We start from the raw sequence: 18,557 nt of genomic DNA on the forward strand, positions 1-18,557 counted from the left end.
GGACTTGGAGTTCCCCCCGACGCGGAAGCGGCGTCGGTGCGCGCCACGTCCCGGGCGCTATGCAAATAGAGGGTACGTGCCTGCCGCCCCCTCACTCCCTGGGGGCGGGCATTCTGGGGAACCGACCCCGCCTTCTCCCCGGGCTAGAAGAAGGAAGGATTAGAGCCTAAAAGGGAACTCCGGCGCAGTTCGGGCGCCTTCTCTGGCTGCGCCGCACCCTCGTTTCCTGCCGGGGAGGGGCTGCCGGTAGTCGGCGGGCTCCCGAGCATCGAGAGCTGGAGCCAGAGCAGCTTCCTGCAGCCCCCGCGACCATAGAGCGCGGGCCCAGGGCGCCGCCCGCGGGTGGGGGACGTTCCCGGGACGGAAGTGGCCGAGAGAGTGTCGAAGAGAGGGCGAGGCCGGAGCCTGAGAGCCACCCGGAGAACGAGAGGGTTAGCGGACCAGCGGGCGGGGCACAGAGCCGGGCAGCGCAGGTAGGGAGGACCGGGCGAGCTGGGGCTTCGGGGTGGGGCTGCGAGGCCAGGTCCGGGAGGCGGGTGGGCGGGCGGGGCCGCTGACTCTTCTGCGTCTGTTTCGGGTCCTGTTGGAGAGATCAGCGTCCAGTGTATCTCCATGCTCGGAGTTAAAGAGGCCGTTTTTCAGGAGCCAGGCCCTTCCTGGGAGCAGATGAGTTTGGGGGAGGGCGAGGAGTGGATGGCAGTGTGGCGCAGGGCGGGGATCGGCTTTGAGGTTAGTTGATAGCGGGTGAGTAGGAACACATTGGGTGAGTTGCGGATTAGGTGGAGTTGGGTTTAGGAGTTAAGGTTAGCTTTTGGAGTTATAAAACCGGGGTTAAAATTTAGATTTATTAGTGTGAGTCAGGTGTGTTTTGTGTAGGTGAAGTTTGGATTAAGAGCATTATTTTGTTTTCTAGGATGGCCAACATAAGTCAAAGTTAGAGTTCAGGGTCAGGTTAAGGGTCACCAACAGGAACTAGGTTAGAAGTCCAGTTTTAGGGATTAGAGAAGGTTGGCATAGTCAGTATTAGGGATAAACGGAAGGGGTGAATCAGGAATCAAGTGACAAATGAGCTTTAGGTTTAGGGGTCAAGATTTAGGGTTAAGGTCGGGATTTGGTGCTAAAGGTAAAAATTAGATCAAAATTAGGGATCAGGGATTGGATTCAGGTGTGTGCTAAGAAAGAAATGAGTGTCAAAGCCAGTACTGGGAATCAGGAGACAAATTAGGGTCAGGGTTAATGTTAGGAATCTCGGGCAGTTCTCGGTGTTGTAGTTGAGGTCAGGGTGGTTGACCTCGGGCAGGTAAATTTAAGAGATTGGCGGTAAGTAGATGCCCTTGTTTTGCGAGGAGGGCTCTTATGCCTCTGTAGTCACAGGGGCTTCTTTGGCCCAGAGAAATGACAAACTAATTTCAGGCAAGGGTTCTGGGCTTCAGCTAGAATTGCAAGCATCTGGGATTCCAGCTTCATTCTACTGTCTAAGCCTAGGGCTCTTGCTGTGACCACCACAGTTGAGGGGCAGGGGTTCCTGGACCATGCTGTTTAAAAGATAGGAGGTGGGAAAGGGTTAGAGACTCAGGAGGTGTACAAGGCTTAGTAACAAGTGGGGGACTGCCTAGGGGAGACGGGATGGTGATTAAGGAGGAAGCAGACCAAGGAAACTGCTCCCATGGGAGAAGGGGATGGCTTAATCCTCTGAAAGTTCAGCCCTACTGCCTCCGTCTTCCCTCATTCCCTGGATATTAAACCTTCCCCTCCAACTCTCCTCCCTGGCCCTGCATTTCACACCCTTCAGGCCTACCCACTTACAGAATACTTCCCTTGCCTTTAATGCTCCCGTGTTGTTCACCTTACCATCCGTTCTCAGTGTCAATTCTGCCTCCCTTCCCACCCCTGAATCCGCACATCCTTCTCTCGTGCAAATCTGAGCTTTCCCATCATTTTAAAGCACTCTCCCACCATTTTCACCCACTCATTCAAGTGCATACCTCCAGGTCATCTGCTGAATACCCCACCACCAGTCCAACACTACTGCCAGGTCTTTACGGTCCCTGCTATGTGCCATTCCCTGATTCTAAGCCTCCTTAATTTCTTGGTCTAGTTATAGATCCCCTTCCCCCACTGCCCCAAGAGAAAAGAGGAAATGAGACCCAAAGAGGAAACTGGATCTTGCTGATCCCACGCCCAGCCAGGCCACTGACCACACCCCCATTTCACTCCCAGCCTGACCCTGCCACTGACCACAACACTATGCCCTACCCAGCCTGACCCGGCCACTGGCTGCATCCCATTCCCCTCAACTCCATCTTTACTTAGACACTGCCAACGTCCCTTCACTCTCCCCCCCATCCCACTAATGTAGCCTAATTTAGCCACTTACCACATCTCTTCTCAACCTCTTGCAGCCTAACTTGGCCTCTGACCTCACTCCATCATTCCCTGTCTTAGCCACCATCCACATATTCTTCCTCTTCCCCCAGCCTGATCCAGTGACTAACTATAGACTATTTTTCCTACTGTTATCTTCCCAGTCTTTCTTTACACTTTGTCTTCCCCATTTCCAGCCTGATAGAGTCACTAACCCCATCCCTTCTGCCCCTACCTGGCTGCTAACCACATCCCCTAACTGCAGCCTCATCTTCACATTCTCAGCTCCATCTGCTCCTTTCATTCCCCCTTTCCCAGTTCCTTGCCTAAACTCAAGCTCTCCCAGCCACTCTGAGTGCCTACTGATGACGCGAAGCAATGGGACCCCAGCCTGACTTTGGGCCTTGGTTCCTGAGGGCAGACTGTCATCAGCTCCTGTCAGTTCTACCTCTTAAAATTTGTAATGAGTGATGTCCTCCTCTCCACCGTTCTAACTCTGGCTTCATTACCTCCCACTTGTGCTAATGCAGTGTCTTTACAACCAATCTCCAAGGTAGATGCCAGAGTTATTTTCCTAAAGTTTAGTTCTGATTATGCCCCTTCTCTGATCAAAGCCTCCCTTTGCCTCCTGTTGCCCTCCGGTAGGTGAAATTCCGCATACTCCTGCCGAGTTCTCCCCTGCCTTTCCACCCTAACCTTGACTTCCCCATCACTGCTCACTTGCAGGTACGCTGTGCTTCAACCAGCCTGCCTCCTCACTTCCCTGAATGCCCCTCCGTGATTTTCTGCTTCTCCACCTTTGCTTATGCTATTCTCTCTGCCTGGAATGCCACCCCTGACTCATCTCCGGCTGGCTGGAATAGTGGAGAGAGCTTGGGCTTCGGAGTCAGAGACCTGGGTTTGGATCCTGGCTTCACAACTTATTCGTTTGTGTGACTTATTAGCTGTGTGACTTGTTCAAGTTAAACACTTGAACAAGTGCTTAACTTCTTTGAGCCTCAGTTTCCTAATCTGTAACAATGGAAATACCGACACCTACCTTGCAGGGTTGCTGTAAGGATTAAATGAAATTATGTACACAAAGAAATTGACATATAGTCAATAAAAGATCATTGTTATTTTTTATTATCTTTATTTTTTTAAATCCTAACTTCAAATGACACTTTTCGTGAAGACATTTTAGTCCCCCTTCCCTGACCTAAAGGGATCTCTCCCGTGAGCACATACCACCTGGTTCTTACCACATCCTGCCTTCTGTAACTTTGTATGTAGCTCATCCACTCTGCTGACCAGGAGCCCATTGAGGGCAGAGGCTAGGGCTTACCCGCCACTGAGAGTTTGGCCCAAGGCCTTCCCATAACACGCCCTCGAAAATGCTCACTGGATGGATGGAAGGAGAATGTCTGTATAATGAGAGGAGAGGTGTTGGGGCCGAGTGCTGTGTGCTTGCCGATAGAGGTGTATTTGTACGTCCCAGCTGTGTGCGTGGGGTGGAGTCCATGGGAAGATGACGTGGTTGTGATGGATCTGTGTAGGGCTGTGTGTTTGAGATAATGTGTAGGTAGAGACTGTGTAAGTAGCTTTGTGGGAAAGAGCTCTCTGCATAGGCTGGGGTACATCTAGGGAGAATGAATATGCATGGATCTGGATGTAGATGGGGAAGGGTCGTGCTGGGGGAAGTCAGGTCCAGCCCTTCAGCTGCCCAGTCCAGCCCTAAATGAGCCTCCAGCAGCCTGAGGCCGGATATGTCAGTCTCACCCACAACCCTCCCCTCCCTCTCAGCGGTTACAGACTCAGAGGCCAAATTTGGTAACAGACTGAGTGTTACTCCCCCAGCCCTCTTACATTCTGACTCTGTCTTCAGCTTTCTCTCTCCCTTTGTCCCTCTCTGTAACTCCCTGTCTTTCTGTAGCTCCCTTTGTGGGTACCTGCTCTGACTGTATTCTCTATGTACCCCAAATTCCTTACCCCCAGTACATTTACATTCCATTCCTTGCTGGGATTTGACCTCCTGTCCTCTATTCCCCCCCCCACAATTGCCCAACTCCTCTGGAATGTATCTCAGGAATGTCTTGAGGGAGGAGGAGTTCTCTGGGAGGGGGACACGGAGGGGGGGCATTGTTGCTGTTCCGTAAAACATGTTAGAAAGGGGAGCAAAGTTCTCAGGCCAGAACAGGAATTGGATAGCTTCTCCCCATACTTCCAGGGGCCTGGTTCTGTGCTATCATCGCCCCCAACTCGCTCAGTTCCCTTTCCTCCCTCACCCTCTTGTAGCCATGTGGATGTCCACTGAGGACCAGCCTGAAAGTGAGGGTAGCCATGACTCAACTCCCTTATCGGGGTCTCACCAGAGGTTTCCGTGCTTGAGGAAGAAGGGGGTGTCCATATGTCCGGAGGAAATGGGGGGAGACATGCAATTTCAGCTTAGGGTCTAAGGTCTTTTCAGTGTGCCCTCAGCTTCGCAGACCTTCCAGCGACCCAACAGCCAGGTCTGTCCAGCTATGGGGAGAGGTGCTCCAGGAATGGGGAGGGGAGTAGAAACCTAGTAGTGGGGAGACTGGGAGAGTCCGCTCTTGGGAGTAACGATAGAGGACGAGCTGTGGCTGTTGCTTTTTTGAGACTCTGTACTATTTATAAGGTTAGAAATTGTCTATCATATCCCTGGTCCAGACCTTTCCCACATCTGCCTCCTGCCTCCTGTTTCTACCTAGATTTTTCTATCCCTCCTAATCTCTTCACCCTCCAAAAACATACCCCTTGCCAAGTTCCCTGATCCTCAGCTGCTGTTTCCTAACACCCCCACCTCTGCTTCCAGCCTTCTGTCTAGTCTGCTTTCTCCCCTTTGGGGCTAGCAGTTTGTAGAGAGGGCAATGGGCAGCCTAGATTTGCTCACTCTCTTAGGTAAGAGGCACCAATCTCTGTGCGGAGCTGGGTCACATCATCAGCTGCTAGGCAGACGTGTGGTCTGGTACACTCTGCACTGCCTGCCGCCTCCACTGAGAGGTGGTGCTGGGAGGGCTCGATGAGACTGGTGTCCCCGGCCGCAATGAAAATACTGTCAGGAGAGGCAGCTGAGATGGAGGGCAGAGTTTCAGAAGGACTAACTGAAGATGAGAGAGCATAGGAGGAGTTACCGTGAGAACTGGGTAGTAACTTGGTGACTTAGAAGGAGCAAGGACTGAGTTAGAAGGACTGGGCTCTTTCTCTGACCTGCTTTGAAACACACACACACACACAGACACACACAGACACACACACACACACACACGGTCTGACTGGGCTCTTTCTCTGACCTGCTTTGAAACACACACACACACACAGACACACACAGACACACACACACACACACACACACACAGTCTGACTGGGCTCTTTCTCTGACCTGCTTTGAAACACACACACACACAGACACACACACACACAGACACACCCACACACAGACACACACACACACACACACACACACGCACACGGTCTGATTCCCCTTCAGCAAAATTAAAGAGTTGATTAGATCACTTCTGAGATCCCTTTGGGTTAGAAAATCATGATTCTAGCTTGACTGCTGGGAAACCAAACATGGGCCAAGCTCCTCTGGGAGGCCCCCAGCATGTCAGGTTAGAGGAAAGCTGAGACAAGTGGGCCTGGATGGATTGAACAGCAAGTGTTTGGCCTCCCTGCCGAACTAGCTAGAGACAGTGTTTGCAGGTCTCAAGAGCCCTTGGGGATTATCTAATATAACGTCTTCATTCTGCAGAGGAGGAGGCTAAAGCTGTGAGAGGGAAGATCATATGATGAGTCAGGGCAGAGCTCTGAAAATTCCAGACAGGAAGAAGCCAGCAGGGTATAGTAAGAGACAAAGAGGGAAGAAGACTGAACCAGGAAGGATGAAAACAGGGCAGAGGCGGGGCTGGGAAAGGAGGTGAGCAGGGACAAGGGTAAGAGAGAAACACTTGGAAGAAAAAAGGGAGGCACTGATTCCAGTGCTGGGGGCGGGGCGGTGTCCTCGGGTAACACTGCGTTTCAGACCTGCTTTTGTACCTTGCAGATCAGCCTCTCCTTCAAATGTCTTAGACACCTTAGGCATCCATCTGATGCAACTCATCTTTCATTCTTTAAAATTATTAAATAAAACAAAACCAACTTCACCGCTATCTGCTTTGGTGACTCCCTTTCCTGGGCCTCCATCTGGGGGGCCTCCTCTCCTCCAACAAGGGTGTATTCTAATGCCCTGATGCCACAGGTCAGGTATAGCCAGGCTGGAGAGGAGAAGCCGCCACCATGGTTGCACTTTCGCTGAAGATCAGCATTGGGAATGTGGTAAAGACGATGCAGTTCGAGCCGTCTACCATGGTGTATGACGCCTGTCGCATCATCCGTGAGCGGATCCCAGAGGCCCTGTCTGGCCCTCGTGAGTCTGACGACCCAGATGGCTGGGGCGGGAGTCCTCGGTCCCTTCTCATTCCCAGGCTCTTGGCCTTGGGGGATGACTTTCTTGTCCCCCAAGGCTTTTCATCTCTCAGGTCTGTGCTCCTTGGTTCCCTCCCTCCCCTTTAGGCCCCAGATCACTGAGAAAATAATAAGGGGCAGTGGTGCAGCCATTCAGCCACATTGGGGTCCTTATAAGTCTGAGGTGATCCATCCTCTCTTTTAGCCAGCGACTTTGGGCTATTTCTGTCAGATGATGACCCCAAAAAGGGTATATGGCTGGAGGCCGGGAAAGCTTTGGATTACTACATGCTCCGAAATGGGGTGAGTATGACTTCATCAAGGACCACCAATATCCTCTTCCATCACTTCCCTCCTTCCACTTCCTATTTTCAGCACCCGCATCTGTTGTCTCTGACCTCCCCCATACCTTCTTTCTATTACAGGCAGTCATAATACCCTGCTTTCGAGCGAGCCACCATAGTCTTCCTTTTAGTAATCTACTTTCCTTCCGCCTCTGGCTGCCTGAAAAGGAAGTAATACCTTTAGCTTAAAGTGGGCCCCTGCCTCCTATTCCTGCCCCAATAGGACACCATGGAGTACAGGAAGAAACAGAGGCCCTTGAAGATCCGTATGCTGGATGGCACTGTGAAGACTGTCATGGTGGACGACTCTAAGACCGTCACTGACATGCTCATGACCATCTGTGCCCGCATTGGTAAGGGGCTAGTGGGGCCGGAGGCGCAGGGGGAGGCCCCAGCTCTGCCGGAAGACCTGGCTGCAGTGCCTGGGATGCTGCCAACCCACCCCCTCCCGCAGGCATCACCAACCATGATGAATATTCACTGGTTCGAGAGCTCATGGAAGAGAAGAAGGAGGAGGTGACAGGGACCTTACGAAAGGACAAGACACTGCTGCGAGATGAAAAGAAGATGGAGAAACTAAAGCAGAAATTGCACACAGATGACGAGCGTAAGCAGAAAGGGACAGAAGAGGGCATTCGAAACAAGCAGGGTGGCAGGGGCAGCCGTTTCTGTGTTATTTACTGAATACTTGCTTTTGCAAGGCACTGTTTAAACACTGGGGATGCATCTGTAGTAAAACAAAGTCCTACACTCATGGAACTTAACATATTAGTGAGAGAGGGTAGGAAATGAAGAAACAAACAAAAAGCCGGAGATTAGATGGCATAGGGGCTCTAGGGGCTAGACATTGAGGGGACCCTCTGTGTCCCAGTGAACTGGCTGGACCATGGCCGGACGCTGAGGGAACAGGGAGTGGAGGAGCACGAGACGCTTCTGCTCCGGAGGAAGTTCTTCTACTCAGACCAGAATGTGGACTCCCGGGACCCTGTCCAGCTGAACCTTCTCTATGTGCAGGTAGGGAAAGGACTTGCCTGGCATGGGGTGGTAGGGAGAGAGGCAGAAGCGCAGTGGGGGTATCTCTGTACCCCAGACAACATTAGCCTCCTTTCGCTGTGCTCTGCAGGCACGAGATGACATCCTGAATGGCTCCCACCCTGTCTCCTTCGACAAGGCCTGTGAGTTCGCTGGCTTCCAATGCCAGATCCAGTTTGGGCCCCACAATGAGCAGAAGCACAAGGCTGGTTTCCTCGAGTGAGTGACCCTCATCCCATACCCTGGCAGGGCCCAGGACTCCCTGCCACTGTGGCCCCAGCACAACGGGCCTGTCTCCATCCCAGTCCTTCTCCCCTGTTTCCTCTTCTCAGGTCCCAGGGTCTGACCACATGGGTACCTTTTCAGCATCCATCGTCCATTTGTCTCCTCCCTGGCCTCATGTGGAATATAAATGTAGTCCAGAATCCCTGCCCCTGCCCCCTACCTCTGAAGTGAGCATGTAACTTTCCTGAGATGCTCTGAAGAATTGTACTGCAATAGCCAGAGGGAAAGTACATTTTCGTCACAGGGAACATGAGATTTCCAAAGTCTCACAGGTCTCATCCACTGGTGTTTCTCAGAATATCTACAGTTTGGTGTGGCTTTCTCAGCTTCCTACAAGCATGGTCATCCTTCTCGTGAGCTCCTTCTGCCCTTGGTCCCCTAAAATTGTGCTCTCGACCCTCTTTTCCTGAAGGAATGAGCCTCCGACTCAAGTTCCCTTAGTCTCTTTCCCTGTAAGGAGGGACACAGGCTGTATTCAAGAGTTAGTACGAAGTCATCTCGATTTCAGGGACAATCCAGAATCTAGTCCCTTGAGTCTTCTTTCTCCCCAAAGATAATACTCTCCTAGACATCTCCTTACAACCCTAGGCCCACAGTCCATGGCCCACATAGCCCTGATGCTGTCCACTACATGCTGACCCTCCCTTTTCTGGTGTAGCCTGAAGGACTTCCTGCCCAAGGAGTATGTGAAGCAGAAGGGAGAGCGTAAGATCTTCCAGGTGAATGGGGATGGGGAAAGTGTTTGGGATGACCCGGGAGCTTTGCTGCTTAATCCTACTGACTAAATGGACCCCCGCCCCCTCCTTATCACCCCTACCTTGCTTCCACCCTCCAAGCTGTTCTCCCACCCCTCCTGCACCGAGAAAGCAGAAGACCTGGGCTTCTGGTCTCCACCTGCACACTGCATCTGCTGTGGAACTCAGTTCAGTAATCTTGTTTTCTTTTCTTTACCTCTAACATGGGATAACTATCTTCCCTGTGTAGGATTGATAGGGGAATCAAACGAGGTAGTATGCCTAAATTACTGTGAAGAGTATATATCTTCGTACAGACGGAAGGTGTTATCCCCACTCTTTGAATCCTCAGCCCAAAAGGCCTTGTATTTGACCTTCTACTTCCTAACCATCCATTCACGTCTACAGAATGTCTGCAAGTTCCTTAACTGTATCCCTCGCTTCTTGAATAATTGCTTCTGCATATCCTTTATCAGCCCCATCCCCTCACCTTCTCATTTTTTATAGCCTGCATCCCCCTAACTTTTCCTCTGTTCCCATCATGCTCTCCCATCATAGTTCACATCCCAACTTAACTCCTCATCTGCGATATCATCCTCCCCACATTTTGCTAAATGTTTCCCCATTTCATACTCGAAGGCACACAAGAACTGTGGACAGATGAGTGAGATCGAGGCCAAGGTACGCTATGTGAAGCTAGCCCGTTCCCTCAAGACGTACGGCGTCTCCTTCTTCCTGGTCAAGGTGGGTTACGGATACTTCTCTCTGCCCACCCTTACTTTTACTCTTACCCTTTCCTCTCTGAGCCTCTAACCCTGCCCCCAGTCACATTTCCCGTTGTTCCCCAAGAATCTCATTCTCTTCCGTGTGAAAACTTGCCCCTTTGTCAGTTCTCCACCATCACTTCCCTCCTTACCCTGCATTTTCCTTCCCTTTACCTTTATCCTAACATAGCCTTGTCCCAGGTCCATCCATAGACACCCTGGTTCACCCCTGCCCACCTCAGCACCCCACTGTGGTCTGGATCTGATCCCCTGACTAATAACACCAATGACAACCTCTGCCCTACAGGAAAAGATGAAAGGAAAAAACAAGTTGGTGCCCAGGCTTCTGGGCATCACTAAGGAGTGTGTGATGCGAGTGGACGAGAAGACCAAAGAGGTGATCCAGGAGTGGAACCTCACCAACATCAAACGCTGGGCTGCCTCTCCCAAGAGCTTCACCCTGGTGAGCTGGGGTCTCGGGGGAGAAAGGGCTTTGGAGTTTTCAGAGAAGGGGCAGCCACAGAGGTCTCCCCCGCACCCCTGCTCAGGGGTAGGTGCACTGAAAGCAACTCCAGAAAAAAGGAAAACTTTGGAACTATTGCAGGAACGTGGAGATTAGAATAGAGGGGAAACTCTCCTGGAGAATGAGGAAAGCTTAAATGAAACATTTTTTTTTAAATCAACGGAACAAAACTGTAACCAGCAAGCTGAGATCACAGGAAACTTGGGGAGAGGGAAGAAAAAGGTGACAGAAAGAAAAATAAGCCTCCCCTCTTTCAGCAACAGCTACTTACAGTAGTTTCCTCCTCTAGCTTTATGTTTTGGCATTATGAATTGAAAACTGATCCCACCTTGAGGAAGTGCCCCACTGAGAAGGGAAATTAGTAAAGGTGGTTTTTCCATTTTGGGTACTAGTACTAATCCTTAACTATGGTCATTTAATGATAAACGATAAATGTGTCCTCCCAATTCAGGGTGAGAGAAGAGGGATTTCCTAAATGCCACGCATTTGAAACTGTAGCATAAAGAGCACTCCTCGGAAATAAAATATTTCCCTCCAAGGAGAATAAAGAAATAGGAGATTAAAGAAAGGCTGTTGTCCTAGAGGCTCTTGGCACGGGGCGGGGAAGCGCCCCTCATCAGCTCAACCTTGCGCTCCCGCCCCACCCTTTCCCATCCTGGGTGGATTCAGGCTTTCCCACTGAGTCCCCACCTTGTCCCCCTAGGATTTCGGGGACTACCAAGATGGCTACTACTCGGTGCAGACAACCGAGGGGGAGCAGATCGCACAGCTCATTGCTGGCTACATCGATATCATCCTTAAGAAGGTGAGCACTGCCTGACCCCCACCTTCTCCTTCTCCTCCCTTACCTTGTCCCCAAGCCGGTCCTTTAGAAAGGGGGACCCAAGTTCCGGAAGATGGCTGACTGCGGAATGAAAAGGCTGCCTTTCCCACTTCCCTCTTCTTTAACTCTTGTTCTTTTTTCTCCCTACAGAAAAAAAGCAAGGATCACTTTGGACTGGAAGGAGACGAGGAGTCTACTATGCTGGAGGACTCGGTGTCCCCCAAGAAGTACGAGGGGAACTGGGCTGACCCCATCCCTTGGTCAGGGAAGGCAAGGCAGGACCCCCAAGACTGTGGGAGGTGGGGAGTCCTTAGGATGCCTCTAACCAGCCGCAGGCTGTGGTGAGACCTCACGCACCGCCCGGACCACAGGACGTGCGGAGGCTGTAGAGCGGGGTGGGAAGGGATGAGAGGAGGAGGTCCTCGGAGTGCTCCCCGTACGTCCCCTCTCTAGGTCAACAGTCCTTCAGCAGCAGTGTAACCGGGTGGGGAAGGTGGAGCATGGCTCCGTGGCCCTGCCAGCCATCATGCGCTCCGGAGCCTCTGGTCCTGAAAATTTCCAGGTGGGCAGCATGCCACCTGCCCAGCAGCAGATCACCAGTGGCCAGATGCACCGAGGACACATGCCTCCTTTGGTAAGAGTGCCCCCACTGCCGCCATGATTCCAGGCCTAGCCCCCCTTGGCTGGGCCTAGCCAGGAGTTCGGCAGTCTTTCCCGTGTCCCTATTTGTCTCCTTCTCGGCCTCAGGCTCTCTTTTGCCTTCTCTCTCCTCTAAATGTTCCCTGTTACTTCTCTCTTTGACTCATAGACGTCAGCCCAGCAGGCACTCACTGGAACCATCAACTCCAGCATGCAAGCTGTGCAGGCTGCCCAGGCCACTCTGGATGACTTTGACACTCTGCCCCCTCTGGGCCAGGATGCTGTGAGTATGGGACGGAGGAGAGGCCGATGGTGCTGAAGCTGGGACTCCAAGGAGCAGGGTTGGGGTTAACTGCAGCAGAGCAGATCCTGAGGTTTGTTCCTCTTTTCTCTCAGGCCTCGAAGGCCTGGCGTAAGAACAAGATGGATGAATCAAAGCATGAAATCCACTCCCAGGTAGACGCCATCACAGCCGGTACTGCCTCCGTGGTGAACCTGACAGCAGGTAGGCCGGATGCCCAGCCCTCTGTGTGTGGTGGCGGAGAGGAGGGCGAGCATGTGCAAGCATGAGTGTGACTGGCTCGGTGTGACTGCACCTTGACTCACGGAAGGGACTTCGTGTGTACGTCTCTCTCAGGACGTGTGTGTGACTAACTGCCTGTGACTGGCCTCCTCTTCTTCCTTCTCCCCCCAGGGGACCCTGCCGAGACAGACTACACCGCAGTGGGCTGTGCAGTCACCACAATCTCCTCCAACCTGACGGAGATGTCCCGTGGCGTGAAGCTGCTGGCTGCCCTGCTGGAGGACGAAGGTGGCAGTGGCCGGCCCCTGCTGCAGGCAGCGAAGGGCCTGGCGGGGGCGGTGTCAGAACTGCTGCGCAGTGCCCAGCCGGCCAGTGCCGAGGTCAGGGGCCAGGGGTTGGCACTAGGGAGAGGGGAGGGTTTGAGCCCAAGGAGAAGGGGGCGGTCCATGTTGCGGGATGGAAGGGTGAGACCCATGGGCGTGTAGGACCCGTGGACATGTGGGCAGGGATTAGGCAGCTTCTGACCGGTGTTCACTCTCCACAGCCCCGTCAGAACCTGCTGCAAGCAGCTGGGAACGTGGGCCAGGCCAGTGGGGAGCTGTTGCAGCAAATTGGGGAAAGTGATACTGACCCCCACTTCCAGGTTGGTGACTTACCCAACCCCCAGACCCCAGCTTCTAGGAGGTAACCTCTGATCCTGAATCCAGCTCCTGTCCTGCTACTGTAAATTGACCCCTCAGAGCCAACCTGAACCTCTGTTTCCAGGGATGACACTGGGAACCCCCAGTCCCTTTTTTGGGGATAAGAATTCAAAACCCCTGAATCCAAACTTAACCTGTTAGTTCACCCTTGGCCCTTATTGGTGATACGTTTTTGGCTGCCTGTCATCTTTCCCGTATGTAGCCCTCACCCCAACTTGAGGGCGTCTTGAACCCCCGCTTCCAGTCCTGTGGACCACACACCCAGAGGACGCTGTTCCTCTCGCTCCCCCTTCCCGCCTCATGCCCGTCTCCTCAGCTGACTTGTCATCCTGGATTTCCCATGCAGATCTGTGCGCCCAGAGGGGCTGGGGTGCCATCTCCCCCCGATCCCCCCACGGTAACGGCCTCTGGCCTGGGCCTTCCCAGCTTTGTCCTCTCTGAGCCGCATACACTCGCTCTGCCCCCTCCCCTGGCCTCCTGGGGGAGCAGAACATGACGGGAGCTGGGGAGGCACGGCCCAGGCAGGACTTGAGAAAATGGGGTCCGAAGGGTAGTACAGGGACTTGTTCCCAAGACTCCAGGGTGACTGCTTCCAACCAAGATTGAGAAGAAATGGAGAAAAGACGCTGGGGGTGGGAGGGACCCCTCCCTCCATCCCATTGTAACAGCGCTGCCCACCCTCCCTCCCCATTGCCGTCCGAGTGTATCCGCCTCATGCGTTTCTCCCTTTGGTGTAGACACTGTTTCTCTCGGTGTGGGTTTGTTCCTTGGTGGGGGTTCTGTCCCACTTGGTGCTCGAGGCAGGGGCTTGGGGTAGGTTCTGGTTGCTTCTGCGCACACTGTTCTGTGATTGGAGTCGGTGGGACTAATGAAACAGCTTATGCCTCTGAGAAGGGTCCGTGGATCCCAAGCTGGATCTCAGGCCATGCTGACTGCTGTTTTCTCACAGGAGGTGCTCATGCAGCTAGCCAAGGCCGTGGCAAGTGCTGCAGCTGCCTTGGTCCTCAAGGCCAAGAGTGTGGCCCAGCGAACAGAGGACTCAGGGCTTCAGACCCAGGTTATTGCTGCAGCAACACAGTGTGCCCTGTCCACCTCCCAGCTGGTGGCCTGTACCAAGGTGAGCCCCAAAGGTTGCTGCAGCCTATGCCTAGGAGTGATGCTACCACACACACAAGAGCCTCTCATTTTACCTCTTTGGCCCCCAAGGCCTCACTACCCAACCTAATAACTATTGTGAACACCACAGACACCCCTACCTCACGACTCCTTTCCCTCGCCTACATCTCTGACGCTCACTTTGCCCACAGGTGGTGGCTCCTACTATCAGCTCCCCTGTCTGCCAAGAGCAGCTGGTGGAGGCCGGACGACTAGTGGCCAAAGCCGTGGAGGGCTGTGTGTCCGCCTCCCAGGCCGCCACAGAGGATGGGCAGCTATTGCGGGGAGTAGGAGCAGCGGCTACAGCTGTCACCCAGGCCCTGAATGAGCTGCTGCAGCACGTGAGGGCCCACGCCACAGGGGTTGGGCCTGCTGGCCGCTATGACCAGGCCACTGACACCATCCTCACTGTCACCGAGAACATCTTTAGCTCCATGGGTGATGCTGGTAAGGACAGCCCCCCTGGGAAGACAGAGAATCCAGTGAGGTTCCCCGAGTCCACTGGAAATTCCCTTGCAGACCCATCACCCCCCCACCAAGCACTCAGCACAGTGGGCTGGGTGTTTAATCTCTGAAATCTCCAGTTCCCCGTCTGTAAAGCAGGAATATGATATCCACTCTGCCTTCCTTGGTGTATTTAAAGAACATACCAACGTGTACACAAAAAAAGACGGAAAATGATATTATTAAGAGATAGCCATCCCCGTTCTACTCCCTAACCCCCAAAATCCTTCACAAAGAGTCTCATCCTCTCAAGACTACTACGGAAAATGCCCATTGGAGACTGTCCCCCGGCCCCTCCTCCCATCAGAACGCACCAGGAAATCTGTTCCTTTCCAAGATCCTAAACCCAGGAAACAGTAACTCCAGGGAAATCACTTCAAGAACTTCTGTGTCTCCTTACTGTCCCTAAAAGCCCTACCCACCTTGCCTGCACCACTTTCCTCCACCCCCAACACCCTCTCAGTGTCTCTGGCTCCCCTCGCTGACTGTGCCTACGCTCTCAGGTGAGATGGTGCGACAGGCCCGCATCCTAGCCCAAGCCACCTCTGACTTGGTCAATGCCATCAAGGCTGATGCCGAGGGGGAGAGTGATCTGGAGAATTCCCGCAAGCTCTTAAGCGCCGCTAAGATCCTGGCCGATGCCACAGCCAAGATGGTGGAGGCTGCCAAGGTAGAGAGCCTTCTGTGCACACCCCCAGACTGGGCCCTGTAGGGAGGTAGAAGGGTCCAGAGAGTCACCCTCACTTATGGGAGGTGAAAAGCAGAAGATACAAGAGAACAAATACAGGAGCACTGAGGAAATAAATGCGCCCCTAGGCGGTGAGTGGATGGCGCCCCGCTTCCAGCCAGTGTGACTCCCAGAGTCCTTGCTGACTGATAGGAAACTGTACCCTTTTTCTTCCTCTAAGACCAAGGCCTGCGGTTCCTACTTTGCCCTACTTTGCTGCCACCACCTGTCTACTTCTTGAATCCCTCTGCTTCCTGGTCTCCTGTGAATGCACGCGGGCCTTCAGTCCCAGGGGATCCGCTGCTAGCAGCACAGAGAAAGACAAGGCGGTGGGACACAGGGACACAAGGGTGCAGAGGACTGTCAGGAAGAAGCCAGTAGATTCCCGGCTCCCTGGGCTCTGGGGCTCTTCAGTTTGCAGGAGTAACCAGGGCCCCTGCTTTGGCATCCCTGAGATCCCTGCTCTAAACCGCATCCTTGTCCCAGAGAGCCCTGCTCACCCCCGTTTGCTAGTGGTGTTTTGTGGGGAGGGGGGAAGAAATATGGCTGCTTCCCCAGAGAGGGGAAGCAGAAACAGTTCTACCCAAGAAAGGGATTTCAGCATCCCAGACGGAAGCCAGAGCCCCTGTAGGCTCCCCTTTTGCCTGCCTGAGGTAGCTCGTCTCAACTATGATTACCTTTCAGTGCGGGTAGTTAGAAATGACTTCAGGAAGATACCTCTGAGTTTGGAGGGGTCAGGGAAGAGCTTATTTAGGGTCCACAGGGACGCAGGGTGGTAACTGTCCCCTCGCCACCTCTCAGGGAGCAGCCGCCCACCCTGACAGTGAGGAGCAGCAGCAGCGACTGCGGGAGGCAGCTGAGGGTCTCCGCATGGCGACCAACGCAGCTGCACAGAATGCCATCAAGAAGAAGCTGGTGCAGCGCCTGGAGGTGAGGCTGGGAACCAAGCCAGCGTAGGTGCTCTAGGAGGAATGAAATTGGGAGGGATGTGTGGGGACGCTGATGTTTCCTTGGGGGATAGCACGGGCAGGGTAAGCCAGGGACAGGGTATAGGAATGTCCGGGCCTCGTCCTCACTATTCTGTCCTTAAAGCATGCAGCCAAGCAGGCTGCAGCCTCAGCTACACAGACCATCGCTGCGGCCCAACATGCAGCCTCCACCCCCAAGGCCTCTGCCGGCCCCCAGCCACAGCTGATGCAGAGCTGCAAGGTGAGACACCAGGAAGCGCGTGGGGGCGGGAGGAGGCATGGAAGATGGGGGACTTTCCCCCAGCCTGCGGAGAGGTGGCCCTGATGACATTTTCACCTACAGGCTGTGGCAGAGCAGATTCCACTGCTGGTGCAGGGCGTCCGAGGGAGCCAAGCCCAGCCTGACAGTCCCAGTGCGCAGCTAGCCCTCATCGCTGCCAGCCAGAGCTTCCTGCAGGCAAGGCATCTTCCGCTCACCACTCAGACCAGACCCCTCCCACTCTTCTATGAGACCTTTAGATTTAATCAGTTTAAATCTCTGCCAATAGCCTCTCTCCCAGTACTGAGCCCCAGTGCTCACCACATCCTGACCGTCATCAGTCCCTGTACCCAAGCCCAGAGGGCGTATGGTACACTTCATCTGCCTACCTGTTCCCCAACAGCCAGGTGGGAAGATGGTGGCAGCCGCGAAGGCCTCAGTGCCAACAGTTCAGGACCAGGCGTCGGCCATGCAGCTGAGTCAGTGTGCTAAAAACCTTGGCACCGCGCTGGCTGAACTCCGCACCGCTGCCCAGAAGGTATAGGAGCTGGCTACCTTTTTGGAAGATGAGGGGGGAGTCCTAGGCTGATGGAGAATCTGTTCAGAATATCCTAAAATGGGTAATTGTGTAACCTGAGGCGTGAATGAGACACAGTGTACCTCCTACACCTCAACCCCCCCCCCCGCCCCCCATATCTTTGTAGGCTCAGGAAGCATGTGGGCCTTTGGAGATGGATTCTGCTCTGAGTGTGGTTCAGAATCTAGAGAGAGATCTGCAGGAAGTGAAGGCAGCAGCTCGAGATGGCAAGCTTAAGCCCTTACCTGGGGAGACGGTAGGTATTCGAAAGACCTCATTCTTTCTCAAACCCTGAGGTCTTCCTTCTCGCCCGTGCCCCAGAGCTGCCCAGAACCTTCACTCAAACTGCCAGCTGTCCCTGAATAGCTGCTCAGGTTCCCTCTTCCCAGTTCCTCCTGCGCCTGATCCCGAGTCTCCTCCTTCATCCCTAGATGGAGAAGTGTGCCCAGGACCTGGGCAACAGCACCAAAGCAGTGAGCTCCGCCATCGCCCAGCTGCTGGGGGAGGTTGCCCAGGGCAATGAGAATTACGCAGGTACATGGACAGGGCTGGGAATGGGGCACGTGGTGAGGAGGATGGGGGAATGGGAGCTGTACGGAGGAAGCCACTGGCAGCAGGGCCTGGCAGTGACGGTGCCTTTTCCCCTCCTTCCTCTCTCCTTGTTTCCCCAGGTATCGCAGCTCGGGATGTGGCAGGTGGACTGCGGTCACTGGCCCAAGCCGCCAGGGGCGTAGCTGCCCTGACATCAGATCCTGCGGTGCAAGCCATTGTGCTTGACACAGCCAGTGATGTACTGGATAAGGCCAGCAGCCTCATCGAGGAGGCGAAGAAGGCAGCTGGCCATCCAGGGGACCCTGAGAGCCAGCAGCGGCTTGCGCAGGTCAGGTATTGGGACAGGGCCACTCCCTGCCTCTCCCCCAGATCCCATCAGAAGGCCCACCCTGACGGGGGAAGAGTCTCATCGACACCGCAGCTCCTCTCTGGATTCCGCCCTTCCTTCTCAGTCTTAGTAGAAGTGTCTTAGCTAGACTGAGGCAGGGGCCTAGCTGAAAGCCACATTTGGGGAAGTTTGGTCACCATCGCTTGATACCCTAACGTGATACCCTGGCCTATTCAGCTAAAATACCCCTTTTCTGCTTTCACTTTCAGAGTCTCCCATGGGTGGAGGAGGGGATCTCCCAGTTGTTTC

At 53.8% G+C, this 18,557-nt stretch overlaps 1 protein-coding gene across 3 annotated transcripts in view; it reads left to right on the plus strand.

Moving 5' to 3' along the window:
- Positions 1-75: 75 nt before the first annotated feature.
- TLN1 (talin 1) overlaps positions 76-18,557 on the plus strand; it is a 32,311-nt gene continuing 13,829 nt past the window's right edge. Inside the window, exons 1-27 of one of the 3 annotated variants that reach the window (XM_070045726.1) lie at positions 76-473; positions 6,577-6,772; positions 7,016-7,113; positions 7,378-7,507; positions 7,609-7,761; positions 8,026-8,168; positions 8,278-8,405; positions 9,130-9,190; positions 9,845-9,949; positions 10,277-10,432; positions 11,196-11,297; positions 11,466-11,542; positions 11,769-11,949; positions 12,124-12,237; positions 12,351-12,459; positions 12,649-12,857; positions 13,022-13,120; positions 14,128-14,295; positions 14,486-14,780; positions 15,341-15,507; positions 16,366-16,494; positions 16,657-16,773; positions 16,876-16,989; positions 17,195-17,329; positions 17,496-17,624; positions 17,800-17,902; positions 18,040-18,248. In XM_070045726.1, the coding sequence (XP_069901827.1) occupies positions 6,643-6,772; positions 7,016-7,113; positions 7,378-7,507; positions 7,609-7,761; positions 8,026-8,168; positions 8,278-8,405; positions 9,130-9,190; positions 9,845-9,949; positions 10,277-10,432; positions 11,196-11,297; positions 11,466-11,542; positions 11,769-11,949; positions 12,124-12,237; positions 12,351-12,459; positions 12,649-12,857; positions 13,022-13,120; positions 14,128-14,295; positions 14,486-14,780; positions 15,341-15,507; positions 16,366-16,494; positions 16,657-16,773; positions 16,876-16,989; positions 17,195-17,329; positions 17,496-17,624; positions 17,800-17,902; positions 18,040-18,248 (3,561 nt within the window). In that variant the 5' untranslated portion in view covers positions 76-473; positions 6,577-6,642. Of the gene's footprint in view, positions 474-6,576; positions 6,773-7,015; positions 7,114-7,377; positions 7,508-7,608; positions 7,762-8,025; positions 8,169-8,277; positions 8,406-9,129; positions 9,191-9,844; positions 9,950-10,276; positions 10,433-11,195; positions 11,298-11,465; positions 11,543-11,768; positions 11,950-12,123; positions 12,238-12,350; positions 12,460-12,648; positions 12,858-13,021; positions 13,121-14,127; positions 14,296-14,485; positions 14,781-15,340; positions 15,508-16,365; positions 16,495-16,656; positions 16,774-16,875; positions 16,990-17,194; positions 17,330-17,495; positions 17,625-17,799; positions 17,903-18,039; positions 18,249-18,557 lie in introns of those variants that run through there. The other 2 variants (XM_030884203.3, XM_060300766.1) reach the window with 2 other exon arrangements.

This window comes from Globicephala melas, chromosome 6 (assembly GCF_963455315.2).
Source record: "Globicephala melas chromosome 6, mGloMel1.2, whole genome shotgun sequence".
Lineage (NCBI taxonomy): Eukaryota > Metazoa > Chordata > Mammalia > Artiodactyla > Delphinidae > Globicephala > Globicephala melas.